General features: G+C 44.8%; 2 long non-coding RNA genes, 1 pseudogene and 1 gene segment (V, D, J or C); all 4 read left to right on the top strand.

Moving 5' to 3' along the window:
* The first annotated feature begins 249 nt into the window (after positions 1 to 249).
* Positions 250 to 3,039, top strand: LOC119468543. The gene is made up of 3 exons (XR_005197237.1): positions 250 to 263; positions 1,882 to 1,889; positions 3,027 to 3,039. It is a non-coding gene; the product is annotated as an uncharacterized LOC119468543 (long non-coding RNA).
* Positions 3,040 to 3,273: 234 nt separating this feature from the next.
* On the top strand, positions 3,274 to 9,872 carry LOC108291088 (annotated as a pseudogene). The gene is made up of 5 exons (XR_005197230.1): positions 3,274 to 3,975; positions 4,082 to 4,315; positions 4,447 to 4,853; positions 6,820 to 6,857; positions 9,785 to 9,872. The product of XR_005197230.1 is annotated as an uncharacterized LOC108291088 (transcript).
* Positions 9,873 to 10,778: 906 nt separating this feature from the next.
* On the top strand, positions 10,779 to 13,469 carry LOC119468544. The gene is made up of 3 exons (XR_005197238.1): positions 10,779 to 10,795; positions 12,995 to 12,999; positions 13,458 to 13,469. It is a non-coding gene; the product is annotated as an uncharacterized LOC119468544 (long non-coding RNA).
* A 15-nt stretch (positions 13,470 to 13,484) lies between these two features.
* LOC108291087 lies at positions 13,485 to 14,101 on the top strand. The segment is given in 2 exon segments: positions 13,485 to 13,622; positions 13,713 to 14,101. Coding segments are annotated over 2 exon segments (438 nt in total).
* Positions 14,102 to 15,781: the final 1,680 nt, after the last annotated feature.

The raw sequence follows: 15,781 nt of genomic DNA, 5'->3' as shown, positions 1-15,781 counted from the left end.
GGGCCTGGGGGCATCCGTGCACCCTCAGGAAACACAGAGGCCAGATCTGGGGGCATCCGCGTCCACTGTGGCACTAAGGCTCCCACTCCTCCAGTGGGGGATCCTGAGACTGGCTGCAGCCGAGACTATGACCTCACAAGATCTCCCCATTTGCACTGCTAATGACCAGAGCTTCAGCTGGAAGTGGCCTCAGCCCTGCATAATTCTGCCATGAGGAGACAGTAGGCTTCTATGCAGGATGATCTTTTGTCTCTTTGGAGCAGGTGAGTCCTGGGAAATTCTTATCCTGTTTACCTAATGCAAGTTCCAACATTTTGTTTCAGGCCCCTGTTTACTCCACAGGATACACGGAACCTGGAGTCAGCTAAACCCCTGACCATGATGTCACAGATGAGAGAGAGCATGGCTCAGAGGGCCCATTTTCTGGTTCATAGATGACTCCTTCTCACTCTGGCCTTACATGGTGGGAGGGACAGCTAGCTCTCTGGCATTTCTGTAAGGGCACTAACCCCTTAGGCCTTCATGACCTAATTCCCTCCCAAAGGCTTTACAACCTAATATCATCACATTAGGGCTTAAAATTTCAACATATGAATGTTGGGGACACAGACACTCAGATGATAGAAATTATCTTTCTTTTAGTATTCTTGGTGTCCCAGTGGTATCGGTTGCTCTAACACTGATTTCTAAAATGAAAGTGTAGATAAGATTGTCTCCACGTAAGGAAGGAGTCGGACAAGGAGGGATTTAAACCACTTCCACCATCTTGTTTTCTCACTGCAGTCTTGGGCTCACCACTCATATTCTTCATACTCCTGTCTGAAATAGCTTCCATCTTCCCAAAAGATTGTAATCATTACTCGTGAGTTTCTGATATTCATATTTCTTTCTTGCCTCATCGGGCTCATCTGGAGAAGAAGCCAGGAGATGACGCTAGTTTGCAACTTTAGGAGAAGTCCAATTCATGTGCTCATTTTTCACACATTTTAATAATTTTATCTCGGCCTGTTCTTATCTGAAATATAATAGTCATTTATCATGGGATATGAGGCATCTCTGAAGAAATCTCTATATTCTATTTTGTTTCTTTTTCTAGTTAAGGACTAGCCAGCAATCTAGAAATTTTATCTAATTGAACTCAAAAATTTCTAGGTATTCACTTTATGGTAGAATAATATACTAGTCCTTAATGTGAATGATACTGATGGCTCATATTTACATGATTTTATGTAGAAGCTTTCTATTATCCACAATCAGAAACTGCATCAGACACACCAGCTTCTATTATAAAAGGTTTTGGTGAGTTATGTATGCACAAAATTCATAAAAAGTATTCAGTTGCAGAACATTGCCATCTGGGCTTCAGAGAATTTCGCCTGTTTTATATCCATGGATGCTCCCTCATTGTGGCATTTTCCTCCTCTGGAGGGCATCTTGGAAGAGGTGCTGGTCACTGATTATAGTTCATGGGCCTGTTGGCTAGTGACCACCAATGTCAGATGCAGCTGGATCGGAACCTCTTCTTATTGATGTCCCATGGCGTTGTTTACCTTTGGACTTAGAAAGTCCGGAAATAGTTTAGATGGCATTTGTTCTATGTATCTAACTGTTCTTAAGATTTGATAATTGATATGACAAATGTAGATATTTAAACAAATTCAGATTAGAAATAAACTAAATCAGAAGTAGCAAGTGGGCTTGGCACGGTGGCTCGTGCCTGTAATCCCAGCACTTTGGAAGGCCAAGGCGGGCAGATCACGAGGTCAGGAGATTGAGACCATCCTGGCTAACACAGTAAAACGCTGTCTCTACTAAAAATACAAAAAAATTAGCTGGGCGTGGTGATGCGTGCCTGTAGTCCCAGCTACTCGAGAGGCTGAGGCAGGAGAGTCGCTAGAACCTGGGAGGCAGAGGTTGCAGTGAGCCGAGATTGCGCCACTGCATTCCAGCCTGGGCGACAGAGCGAGACGGTAGCAAGTGAAGGATAGCGGTTCTGAAATGGAATCCTTCTCAGATTCTGTTTTCCAAAGTCTCCTGTTTGTGTTTTTAATTCCACATGAACCCAAACAGTCTCTCCTTCCTAGTACGCTAAGTGTAGAACCATGAAGAAAATGTTAGACATTTAGTCATAATCTGTACGTATCTTACTCATATATGGGAAAGTGGGCATCAGAATATTGTCGAAGAATACAGGTAAAAAGAGGTTTTTTTTATTAATTGTACTTTAGGTTCTGGGGTACACATGCAGATCATGCAGGATTGTTGCATAGGTACATACATGGCAAGGTGGTTTGCTGCCTCCATCCACCTATATCTGGGATTTCTCCCCATGTTATCCCTCCCCAACCTCCCACCCCCTGCTGTCCCTCCCCTAACCACCCCCCAACAGACCCCAGTGTGATGCTCCCCTCCCTGTGCTTATGTGTTCTCATTGTTCAACACCCGCCTATGATCGAGAACATACGGTATTTGGTTTTCTGTTCTTGTGTCAGTTTGCTGAGAATGATGGTTTCCAGATTCATCCATGTCTCTAAGAAGAACATGAACTCATCCTTCAAAAAGAGGATTTTTTTCAAAAGAGAGGATAGATGGGAAAGAAACAAATTCCCCAGCAGCATGGGAACAGCGAGTATGATTTTCTTTATTTCCGGTTATGCTGATTAGCAGGCACCTAGCACAGAGTGCTCTAAGATGTCTATTGGTTCCAAATTCATCCCAAAATTCTTGAGTCTGCCTGTGGTGAGGAAGACAGGTGGACTTGGTGTGATTTCTAGCACAGACCTTCCTGGAGCACATCCACCTGAGTGAGGCCAGGTTTTCACCCTCTCCTTCATCAGAATTTTATCAAAGGCAGACGTTTCTCCATCACTTTTTTTCCCTCTTACCATACAAAAAGGATCTTGAAAGAGATAAATATCACATTTTTGGGGCTCTATATTGTTTCTATAGGGAAAAAAAGCATATTGGCTCCTAATTTAAACACATCCCAGGTCCTTGCACCATGGCAGAAGGGCTGTATTGGTCAGCTCAGAGTTGTAGCTAAACACCAACTTTTCTCACATTTCTGGAGGATGGACTCTGAGTTGACCTCCTCCTGGCTTGCAGAGCACCCCCTGGTGGTTGAATCCTCACACAGTAGAAAGCAAGCAAGCCGGCTGTCAGGTGTCTCAACTCAACAGGGCACTAATCATACTGGATCCAGGCTCCATCCTTATGACCCCATTAAACCTTAATTACCTCTATAGAGGCTCTATCTCCAAATATGGTCTCCCTGGGGGTTGTAATTTTGGGGGACATAAACATTCAAATCGTAACAATGGCAAAATCTCGGTTACTTCACAGTGGGCCACACAGGGCCAAATGTCTGAGCTCCAAATGTCTCTGGAGCATGCACAGAGCCAGCGGCCTGGGACACAGAGGGTTAAGGAGCAGGCTTGCTTGATGCCTGTACTCATTAGAAGGTGTGATGCCACATACATAAAATTGCAGGTGTGATTCCCATCAGGGAGCCATGCACTTCAGCTACGCAGGGGTTAGGAAGTCTCTGTGAGCTTGCAAGGGAGGATGAAGGGTCCCTGTTGGGTTGGTACAACTCGCACGCCCTGGGCAGGAACAGACAGAGGAACAACTGCCTAAAGAAAAAAGCAAAGGAACTGTGGGAGGGACATGCAGCCTAACCCCAGCCCAGCTAAGAGCAGCCCAGTCCAGCCCTATGTGGTATGTGAGAATATTTACAGCACAAAGCAGGTAAGCCAGGGACCTAACAAGGGAGGCAGGGTGCATGGGAACCTGAAGGGACTATGACATCAGAGCAGTGACATCACAGCCTAACATCTGAATCAAAGATGTGATGCCCAAAACCCCAGCTCTCAGAGGACCAGTACCCCTAGCAGGTTGACATCTGCCCAGCTCTGTCTCACCTGGCCATAGGCTCCAGGTGCCTCTGATGGAAAGGCCTTTGTCTCCTGGGAGTGGGTGAGTCTTTGGCACAGGTGGGATGTCTCTGGAGCATGCCTCATCTAAGGCACCCTCAGGCTCCCTCCTGTGTTCTTTCCCCAGCCTCTCTCTCCCTCCCTCACAGGCACAGTGGATTCTGCTGTACAGAACAGGGAGCACTGCATCTCAGGAAGCCTGCAAGGGGAGGACACAGCACAGTGACATCACAGGATACCCCTCCCATCAGGAAAAGCGAGGCTGAGAACTCAGCTCCTCCCCAGGAGGACCGAGCCCTGAGCACAGGCAGAGTGTTGCCTGACCCTTCGTGCCATGGGCTTCAGGCTGCTCTGTTGGGTGCTGCTTTGTCTCCCGGGAGCAGGTGAGTCCCTGCAGACAGGACAGCGCCCCCAATCTGAGCTTGCCCCCACCCCTGTGTCCTCCACTTTACCTCGGGGAGGAGGTACCACCAGGCTGTCTCCTGTGCTCATTTTCCATCTGCTTTTCCCACAGGCCTGGGAGAGGCTGGAGTCACCCAAACTCCAAGACACCTGATCAAAATGAGAGGACAGCAAGTGACTCTGAGATGCTCCCCTATCTCTGGGCACACCAGCGTGTCCTGGTACCAACAGGCCCCAGGACAGGGCCCTCAGTTCATCTTTGAATACTACAATGAGATGCCGAATGAAAAAGGAAACTTTCCTGCTCGATTCTCAGGGCTCCAGTTCTCTAACTATAGCTCTGAGATGAATGTGAGCGCCTTGGAGCTGGGGGACTCGGCCCTTTATCTTTGTGCCAGCAGCTTGGCACAGCCCTACAAAGCCAACCACATTCTGTGCACAAACCTCCCTGGCCCAATGTGGAGCAACCTCAGCCCTGACGTATCTGTGAGAATCTGGGGACTGCAGGGGGAAAGAAAGGTAATTTAGGATGCTAGGACCCACAGCCTGGGGCTTTCTGCTATTCAGGGCTGGAAGAAACAAGGCCAAGAGGGGCTGCTCAGAGGATGATGATGCTTCCATAGGCTCACTGCAGAATTACGTTCTCTGTTTGATACTATAAGCTACAGGGTAGAGGACATGTTCATAGTATAACAGCAGCACTCTCTTTTAGAGGGCAGGGAATTCCATTTTGGGGTCAAGATTCTTGGTAACAGCACAGTGATGAAGGTAAAATCACTGGAGTTTGCTTTGTATAATTTAGGGTGAAGAAACTGAGATTTGGGAAAAAGTGGAGGAGAGAGAACAAGATTTAAGATTTTTGAAAGTAGAGATAGGGCGGAAGGTGATGAGAAGTGGTGTTTTGTGTACCCGAAGCTCTCTTCTCACCCTTCCCCAAATTTTCAATATCTAGAAAATATAAAGGAAGTACTTACAGCAACTAGCATCACTGGTGACCAGTCCCAGTTGGGGATATCACCAAAGAGCCACTTGCCTGGCGTGAGAGTCCTGGAGTTGGTTCTGCAGTCTTCCCTGTGGTCCTCTGGCCTGAATCTGATCTCTTCAGGTCACAAATCAAGTACTTTCCAAAACACAGATGAGGTCATTTTACCCTTGAAGGTAAACAGGTAAAGGCTCTCCAGTTTCCCTCAAATGTGTTGTATTTTCCTGGGATGTCTTTCTGAAATTCATCACCCAGATCCAATTACCATCTGTGATCAAACAGCTCTTTAAACATTTCCTAAAACTCAGCAGCCTTTAGACGCTCTGCAATTGTCCTTGCTATTTCCATGGACTGGAAGAACCTTTGTTCTCCTAATACAGCACCAGATACTGATCATCTGTCAAGGGGAGGCTCATACCTGCCTTCCTCTTCACTTCCTACTGTGACATTCCCTGGGACTGCACTGTGTCACTCTCTTTCCTTTATTTTCATAAGAAAAGCCAGGTTTGCAATTGATTCTATTTGATGTTTGCAAAGTGAGTAAGTGAATGCCCACTTGTACTGAGTCCTGGAAGATGATTAATTACTGCCTTCCCTTCACCAAGGATTCTTCTTACCTGAAGTATCATGGATAGTGATTATGAATAGTCTCAGTATTTCATACAACCTCTGCTAATATTCTGAGCAATTGTGTCGTCACAGTCTGGATTGATGGCCAGTGCTGCAAAGTATCCTAACTATATCTAACGCTGCAATTTACAAATGTTCTTTCGGAGCAAAAAAATCACGTTATAGTAATATTTATTCAGTCTCATGATTCTGTAAAAATATTCCTTGCCATAACCACAGTTTCCCCAACCACATCTTTAGAGATTTGATGAGGCTGGAGCCTCATCAAGGGTGCTTTTCAGAAATCAGCCTAAAACGGAAAGGAAAGTCAGCTGTGCGCAGTCATGGAATGTTATCATCTTTGGCAAATAAAAGATATTGTGTGTGTGAATATGTGTGTGTGTGCATGTGTGTGTGTGCATGTGTATGTGTGTGTGCATGTACATGTACGTGGGCACGTGTGTGTGTGTTCTTGTGGAGACTCACCCACATGGACATAGTTTCTCTGGTGGCATTACTAAGAGGTGCTGAGTCACTTGTGGAGCTCATTGGCACTTCTGGGGAGTGACAGGAAATGTCACAGCCAATTGAATCTGCTTGAGTTAGAGCTGATAGGGTTGTTTATTTCAAGATTTTCTAAGTTCAGAAATAAATTTTATAAAAATTTAAAAATCCTCTTTATAAAACACACTATCTAAAATTTGCTAATAATTCATCTAAATAATTCATTAACCAACATTTTGATTGCAAAATACACAATGTTACAGCATGGTAATTAGTACAAAGCATGAAAATGTGGGTCTGAGTAATCAAAAGGAACTATTGAATACAGCTTCCAGGCTAGGCCTGCTTGATAGCTTCACGCTGTTTAAATCTGTGGCCTGTATTTTTCAGGTTCCTCTCATGCATCCTAGCATGCTAATTGCAATGCTGTAACACTGTTCATTTTGCAATCAAAATGTTGGTTAATGCATGCTTTTGCCTTCACTAGCTAAGGTGGACTTTAAGATCAGCACTAGGCCCGGCGCCATAGCTCATACCTGTAATCCCAGCACTTTGGGAGACCAAGGTGGGTGGGATCACCTGAGGTCAGAGTTTGAGACCAGCCTGACCAACATGGAGAAACCCCGTCTCTACTAAAAATACAAAATTAGCTGGGCGTGGTGGTGCATGCCTGTAATCCCAGCTACTTGGGAGGCTGAGACAGGAGAATTGCTTGAACCTGGGAGGCGGAGGTTGTGATGAGATCACACCATTGCACTCCAGCCTGGGCAACAAGAGCAAAACATCCTTTCAAAAAAAAAAAAAATCAACCCTAAATTGGCCCTTCTGGGAAAGCATAGAGAGGGCATGTGTGAGAGAGTAGGGGTTGCAGGAGTGAGAGCAGGCCATTTCTGTTCCTTCTTTGGATAATCTTGAGCTCACCAGGTCAGGTGTGAATCCATGAGACTCTGGATTTTTGGCCACTTGGAGGCGCTGTGGCTCCACAGTGCTGCAGAGAACTCAGTGGAGGGCTGGAGAGTGGCCAGGAGGGGAGGGCTGAAGGGGAGGCCTGGCTGCTTGCTGGCATCAGGGGCCCTTTGAGATTCCCTGAGTGGGGCCTGGACATGTGAAGTTAAACACTGACGCCTAACTGCCAAGGAAGGGTAGGAGTGCTAGAGGCCTCCGTTTGCACCAAGAAGGGAGTGTCTCTGCCTCTGTATGGGCAGTGTGGGTGAAGAGGCTGGGGTGGGAAGGGCTGGGAATGGGTGTCAGGTCTAGAACAGGGAGGGCAGAGGAAAGGACGGTGTGATGTGAGCATGTGGGGACTGCATTCCCCGCCACATTTTTAATTTCAGGGCTGTGTAGGACTGGAAGATCTCGTGGAGTAGCAAAGCTTGGGCTCTGCCAGTAGTTGCAGTGTGCAGGGGTGGCCTGCAGAGTCACTGGGAAAGGCCAGTTCCCCGAGGATATGCCAGAAACTTTCCTGCCCCTGTTCACGAAGTGACCTTGAGACAGGTGCTTCCAGCTAGAGGGGCTCAGGCCCTGCTCAGCCGACAGGATTTTCTTTCCCAGGCCTTCTCTGCTGCTTCTCTATGTGATCTCCTTTAATGCTCACTGAAATCACAAGTATTTATTTTTGTGCCTGTTTTTTTTTTTAATCTGAAGGAAGGCAGCTGACTCTGGTCTCATATTTAATAACTGGGTATCGTATGCTCTCCAACACCTCCCCACCCTCCCCTGCTCTGTACATCTGTCCCCTCATCTGGCTTCCTCATTCTAGGTCCCATTAGCAGGAGGGGAAGGTCATGCCTCGTATGCGACCATTATAACCTCTTCCTTGACAAGTCAAAAAAACATATGACTTCCAGGCTAAGCATATCCATTCATCCTTCATTGTAGCAAAAGGAAAGATAAAATTTTCTACACTGTAGAATTTCTGTAACTGATGCAATCTACCTTGAGGAAAAGTAACATGAGTAATTATTATCCATTACTTATTTTATTTTATATCTTTTATTCGACAAAGTTTTTGAGGCCCTTTCTTTGCTATTTTATGACATAAAATTAAAAATGAAAAACAGTTTAATAATAAATATTTCTTACTTTTTAGAGTATTAAGGCTTAAATTTATTTTGTTTTATTTTAGTTTCACTTATTCAAAGTACTTTACTTAGTTTCTGAATAATACAAATTTCCTTTTCTTGCTCTTTCTCTCTTTAGCTACCTCCCTCGTTTTTGCCAGCTTTTTAATTTAATGTGGTAAGAACATTTAACATGAGATCTGTATTTCAAATAGATTTTGAAGTGTACAATACAGTATTGTAATGTACAAGTACAAGGTTGTACAGAAGCCCTCTAGATCTTACTCATCTTGCTGAATTGAATTTATTTACAGACTGAGTCTTGCTCTGTCTCCCAGGCTGGAGTGCAGTGGTGTGATCTCAGTTCACTGCAACCTCTACCTCCTGAGTTCAGGTGAGTCTCCTGCCTCAGCCTCCTGAGTAGCTGGGACTACAGGCGTGCACCACCACACCTGGCTAATTTTTGTATTTTTAGTAGAGACGGGTTTTCATCATATTAGCCAGGCTGGTCTCGAACTCCTGACCTCGTGATCCACCCACCTCAGCCTCCCAAAGTGCTGGGATTACAGGCGTGAGCCACTGCACCTGGCCACTTAACTGAAATTTTATACCTGCTGACAGCAAGTGCCCATTTCCTCCACTCCCAGCCCTCGGATATCACCATTTTTGTTTTTGCTTCCATGAGTTCAGCTTTTAGGTGGCCTGCTATACAGAATCATGCAGTATTTGTCTTTCTGTGCCAGGCTTATTCACTTAGCACAATGTCATGCAGCTTTATCCATGTTACCATGAATGGCTGGATGTTCTTTTTAACGCTTAATAATATTCCATTGTATGAATATACCACGTTTATGGTCTTTGACTGTTTCTATGAAACCCTCTGTCACATGAGTGGCAGAGTCATTTGCAGAACGGAAAGCATGGATTACATTAATGTACATTCACATTTCAGTTCTGCTCCATGGACAAGATTTCTAACAAAATAATAATTCGGTCATTTGCCGTTATTTTACTATACATAAAATAGAAGCCCTTCATTTGGGAAGTTTCAATTATTTAGAAATTCAACTGCTGGAAGGAAACCCTAAGACATAAATGCTTTTCTCATTGTACCCGCGACAGAATTGGCCCATCAGTTAAATAACTTGAGCAAATTAAATAGCTATTAGGATGCAGTATTGGGACTCCAACCCTGCCCAGTCTAAGATCCATGTTTACAGCTCTATACTGTAAACTATTTCATAAAGCTTCCAACCTACAAAAAATTGGAATGTTTTCCCCTATATCCCTTTTAGACCTGCTGGCTCTAATAACATCATAGTTGGAGATCAGTGTATCCTGCAGACAGTGGTGAAGGGAAAGAAGTCCGAAGAGGTGCCATGACACCCAGTCCTGACTCCCATTCTAACACCAGCTCATCAAGACCTGAGGCCAGCTCTTGACAGGTTAAGTTTAGTTTCTTAACTTTTTTATCTATCAAATGAAACTACTAACGTCCATCAACAGAGTTCTATATAAAATTGAGTAGCTACTGGGCACGGTGGCTACGCCTATAATCCCAGCACTTTGGGAGGCTGAGGCGGGCAGATCACCTGAGGTCAAGAGTTCGAGACTAGCCTGACCAACATGGAGAAACCTCGTCTCTACTAAATATACAAAATTAGTCAAGCGTGGTGTCGCGTACCTGTAATCCCAGCTACTCGGGAGGCTGAGGGAGGAGAATTGCTTGAACCCAGAAGGCGGAGGTTGTAGTGAGCCAAGATAGTGCCATTGCATTCCAGCCTGGGCAACAAGAGAAACTCTGTCTCAAAAAAAACAAAAAAACAAAAAAACAAACAAACAAACAAAAAAAAACAGAAAAAAAAATGTAATAGCATAAAGTATCTAGCATATAGTAGAAGCCTAGATACTTTGATTCCCTTTGCTCATCTCAGACAACCTCTTCCACTACGCCAATGTACAAAGACAGATATGGACACATTCTGCCAAGAAATCTTAGCTTGAGGACTCAGAAGTCACAGAAATGGACATATATATGCCTGATAGTTCATTTGATAAAATTAACTAGAGGATGTAGCTTACATATCCCCTCAGACATTTAAAAGTCAACATTATTGATATCTAAACCTTTTAAATAAACAGATCAGTGATTTTTGAGCAACATATATGTTCATATGCATGCAACCCCACCTCTATGAAGATGTAGAACATCTGTGTCACCCAGAAAGTCCCTCATGCCCCTCTGCAGTACCTCTCTCTGTCCCCAACAACCTATGATGTCACTTCTATCACTGGAGAGTAGTTTTGTTCACAAATATTTTTGATGAAAATTTAAAACCTCTTTGATTAATCCTCTTTAATACATAGCTAAATCACCAAGGCAGGGGGTTGTTCCTGGAAAGTTTTATGGTTTTAGAAGGGGTTGAAGCCACGTGAGCTACCTGATCCATGTTAGGGACAATTCTATCTGGAGATGGACGTTGTGCTGAAATAACCTTAAAAGGCCTCTTCAACTGGTAGAAGCTGATTATACAAAATGTATTTATTTTTATTCATTTATTTTCTCACCAACTCATTCAATCAAATAATTTTATGTTATGTATTGACAAAAATTAATCATCTTTATGGAAATTATTTTGAGTTCCCATCAGACACACATGCAGCTGGGCTTTGTGTTCACATAGTGAGCATGTGGGGTCTAGCAAACCATGGAAACAGTGACTTCATTGACAGATGATGTCTTATTGGGAGAAAGGTTCTCTTGGACTTGACCACAAGTGTCCAACTCATAAAACCTGAGCCTTGAGCTAAAATCCATCTTCCTGTTCTGTTCCTGCCCTGGGCACCAGGCCACTGTCCCATGCATTTCTCTGTCTTCTGAACCAGAGTCCTGGGCACACATATGGAACCTATTTGTGGGCTCATTGGATCCCAGGGGACTTGGGGACTAGACGGGGAGAGTGGGTGGGGTTGAGGGAAAAATACTACAAATATGGTGCAGTATATACTGCTGGGGTGATGGGTGAACCAAAATCCCACACTTCACCACTAAAGAACTTACTCATGTAACAAAACACCACCTGTACCCCAACAACACGAAAAAATACAAAATAAACTAAAATAAGTACTGTGACTTGCAGTACCAGGCGGCCCTTTGCTGTGACTTTATGTGTCCTTTCTTCTTAAGTCCCATAGACGCTGAGTGACCCAGACCCTGGTCAAGCTCTTGTGCTGACAGAAAGCCAGCACAGGGGGAGGCAAGCAGAATATGGAACAAAATCATGTATTTACCACCAGTGGCAAGTCCTTTGTTCAAACACTGTTAAGAATTTGAAGATCATGAAAGCAGAGTGTAAAATCAAGTGCAGGGTCCTTCCAAATGTGGGGCTCTGTGCACCAAAGAGAGTTTTTGAGCTCCTTTTATTTTATTTTATTTTTTTTGTAAAACACTCCATGTTCATGGCTGTAGGCTATGACAGAAATTTTTTTTAGTTTAATTTGTATTTTTCCGTATGTTATTGAGGTACAGGTGGTATTTGCTTACGAGTAAGTTCTTTAGTGATGATTTATGAGATTTTGGTGCACCCATCACCTGAGCAGTACACACTGCACCATATTTGTAGTCTTTGGTCCCTCCCACTCTCCCCACCAAGTCCCCAAAGTCCATTGTATCATTCTTATGGCTTTGTGTCCTCATAGCTTAGCTCCCACATATCAGTGAGAACATATTATGTTTGGTTTTCTATACCTGAGTTGCTCCACTTAGAGTAATAGTCTCCCATCTCATCCAGGTCACTGCAAATGCTGTTAATTCATTCTTTTTTATGGCTGCATAGTATTTCATCATATATCACAGTTTCTTTATCCACTTGTTGATGGATGGGCATTTGGGTTGGTTTCTTTTTATTTATTACTAAATTAATGGCAGGAATCCTGCACAAAGGGATATCTCCTATGAAATATATCATCTCAATAATCCCAGAGCATTCTTCCTTACCCTAAAGTCTGCCATGTCTCCCCAACTCCCTCACACATCAGGACCCCTTTGTGCCCATAGGTCATGGGCAGCGTTGGGCAGCCACCAACGTCTACACAGAGAGGGCAGTCACCAGCATGAGGTGGTTCTGCCTGCTGCAATCTCACCACTGACACAGAATGCAAGAGCTGTGGGTGGAGCTGAAGGTGCTCAGCTGGGCTTGTCAGGAGTCCCATCTGTCAGTGAGTTGACAAGAAACAGAGCAAAACGACTCCTCCAATGTTGATGAGCCTGCCCCTGGGATTTGGAGACCTGATAACAGAGACAACCAAGATAGGCACAGGACTTCAACAGGATTATGGTTAATTAAGCAAATTAGAAAGGGATACTTGAAGGAGTATCTGGGACACAGGAATCAAAAACACCAGGAAGACAAGATGATTTTTTTTCTAAGATTTTATACTATAGCAATACTTAGATAACCAGTACCAGTGTATTAATGAGTAATTATTATTATTATTATTTTGAGATGGAGTCTTACTCTATCATCCAGGATGGAGTGCAGTGGCACAATCTCAACTCACTGCAAACTCTGCATCCCTGGTTCAAGTGATTCTCGTGCCTCAGCCTCCCGAGTAACTGGGACTACAGGTGTGTGCCAGCATGCCTGGTTGATTTCTGTATTTTCAGTATTGATGGGGTTTTGCCATGTTGGCCAGGCTGGTCTCCAACTCCTGGCTTCAAGTGATCTGATCTCTTCAGCCTCCCAAAGGGCTAGGATTGCAGGTGTGGGCCACCATGCACAGCCAAGTAATTATATCACCATGGGAATAAAAAATATACATTGAGTTACAAAATCATTACCAAAAGATTAAAAAAAAATGTAGACTTACATCAATTCAGACAAAGACATTCTTCCCATCCAACCTGTTCACTGGTGCATTTATCTTGAATTTGACTATCTGGGGAAGAGGCGTGGCCTCTCCTGACAGGAAGGCACTAGGGCCCAGGCAGGGAGAATGAGATCTCAGAATGACTCCCTTGAGAGCCTTGTTCCCTGTTCACCAACACGCAGACCCAAAAGACTCCTCCGTCCTGCAGCACTGCCATGAGCATCAGCCTCCTGTGCTGTGCGGCCTTTTGTCTCCTGTGGGCAGGTGGGTCCTGGCCAGGCTACTGCGTGGATTTCAAGGCCCAGCACCTTCCCATTGGGGCTGCAGCATGGGCTTTGTTCTCCTTCTCTGCAGGTCCAGTAACTGCTGGTGTCACTCAGACCCCAAAATTCCAGATCCTGAAGACACGACAGAGCATGACGCTGCAGTGTGCCCAGGATATGAACCATGACCGCATGTACTGGTATCGACAAGACCCAGGCATGGGGCTGAGGCTAATTCATTACTCAGTTGGTGAAGGTACCACTGACAAAGGAGAAGTCCCTGATGACTACAATGTCTCCAGACCAAACAGAGAGGATTTCCCGCTCAGGCTGAAGTCAGCTTCTCCCTCCCAGACATCTGTGTACTTCTGTGCCAGCAGTTACTCCACAGTGCTGCAAGGCTGTCTCCTCTCTGCACATAAAGGCAGGAAGGCTCTGCCCTCCTCCCCACCCCAGATTCAGCGATGTCCTTGGTCCTAGCACCAGAAACTTTGGAGCCCCAGTGGGCCCGGGCAGTGTGAGCCTTGGTCTGGGCCAGGTGCCTCTGCAGTCAGTCTGATCCAGGCCTGGACTGGTTGCAGGCCCTCAGATGTCTTCTTTGCTGCCCTCTTGTCTTTCCTCTGAGCAGTCCATTTGGGGTGGGGCCAGGGGGTTCCCATCTCTGACTTTCCTAGTCATTCACCTGAGTCTGAGGACTCCTAGATGGAATAGGATTTGTATTTCAGATCCATCTAGACTCCCATCTCTACCTGGGTACCGCATGCTTTCCTCTCTCTATGATTTTCCTCATACGGAACCCAAATGTGGTCTTAGTTGCAGTCTGCATTTCCTATATTCACAGTTTCCCTCCAAGGCCTTACTGGGTTTCTCCTCCCCAGTCTCCTGCCCTTCTCTACTCCAGCCAGGTTGAGACACTCCAAAGTCCATTTCCTGTGCCCTGGGCTGGAGCTTTCCTTTCTGTAGTGGTCAACACCTACCTGTGCTTCAGATCTCAGCGTGATCAGCCCTAATGATAATCACCATTATGTTTCCCTTGGCTCCCAGCTGAGGTCAGTTTCCCTCTCATAATCTCTCATGGTATCATACGTCTGTTAGTCAGTAGAATGTAGCACAATTGGAATCTTCCAGACACTTTAAACCGCATGAAGGCCAAGGCTATGCCTGCTTTATATACCAACAGCAGTGCCTGGAACACGGGGAGACCCATTTCATAGAGAATGGATGAGTCAATGACTAAGTGATGAGTGGATGGATGGATGAATACCAGGAGCACCCTAGACCCATTTTACCCCGGCAGAGATCTGGCATGAAGGACGGGAAACCTTACCCCTTTGATTGCTGGGCTAGGGTAGGTCCTTGAAATTAATGGGGAGTCGATATCGGAGTGGCCACCCCTAGGTCAAGGCTTCCTCCTGTGTTCGCAGCACTAGGCCTCCTCCAGGTCCCTGTGGCCTCCTTCAGGCTCCTTTCCCCACAACAAATGTTGACAGATCAGAGATCCATTTCCAGAAACCCATGCATACAGTTTTGGCTTTTTTTTTTTTTTTTTTTTTTTTTTTGGACCCACCTCCCCCAATACAGAAATGATGCTGTCGAGGAAGAAAAGGTGATGGTGCAAGAAAGAAAGTAGGTACAGGACTAGTAAATGGTCTTAGTGGTATTACTGGAAACTATACAGATTGGTGGTTTATAAACAAGCCCAAACTTTCAATTCAATTTTTTTTTTTTTTTTTTTTTTTTTTTGGAACCACTTCTGGTATCAAAAACTCCATTAGGTTTACATCAACAAAATGAAGCCGCTAAAAGTACTATGGAGAGGAGGATTTATGACGGGAATTAGACCTTATATAAATGTAGGGGGATCTGAGGAAGAGAAGGTCTGGAGGGGAGATCTAGCCAGGCAGGTTTAATTTATGATTAATGTGAGGTCCTATTCTACTCAAAGGAGAGCATATGATTCCAACATAAAAAATATATATATTGACTTGTCAAGGCATGGTGGCTCATGCCTATAATTCCAGCACTTTGGGAAGCTAAGGTGAGTGGATCACAAGGTCAAGAGATAGAGACCATCCTGGCCAACATGGTGAAACACCATCTCTACTAAAAATACAAAAATTAGCCGGGCATGGTGGCATGCACCTGCAGTCCCAGCTACTT

Source organism: Cebus imitator, unplaced genomic scaffold (assembly GCF_001604975.1).
Source record: "Cebus imitator isolate Cc_AM_T3 unplaced genomic scaffold, Cebus_imitator-1.0 Scaffold446, whole genome shotgun sequence".
NCBI classification, from domain to species: domain Eukaryota; kingdom Metazoa; phylum Chordata; class Mammalia; order Primates; family Cebidae; genus Cebus; species Cebus imitator.
Note: the sequence above shows the minus strand (reverse complement) of the source record. Positions and strands in the feature narration are given on the sequence as shown.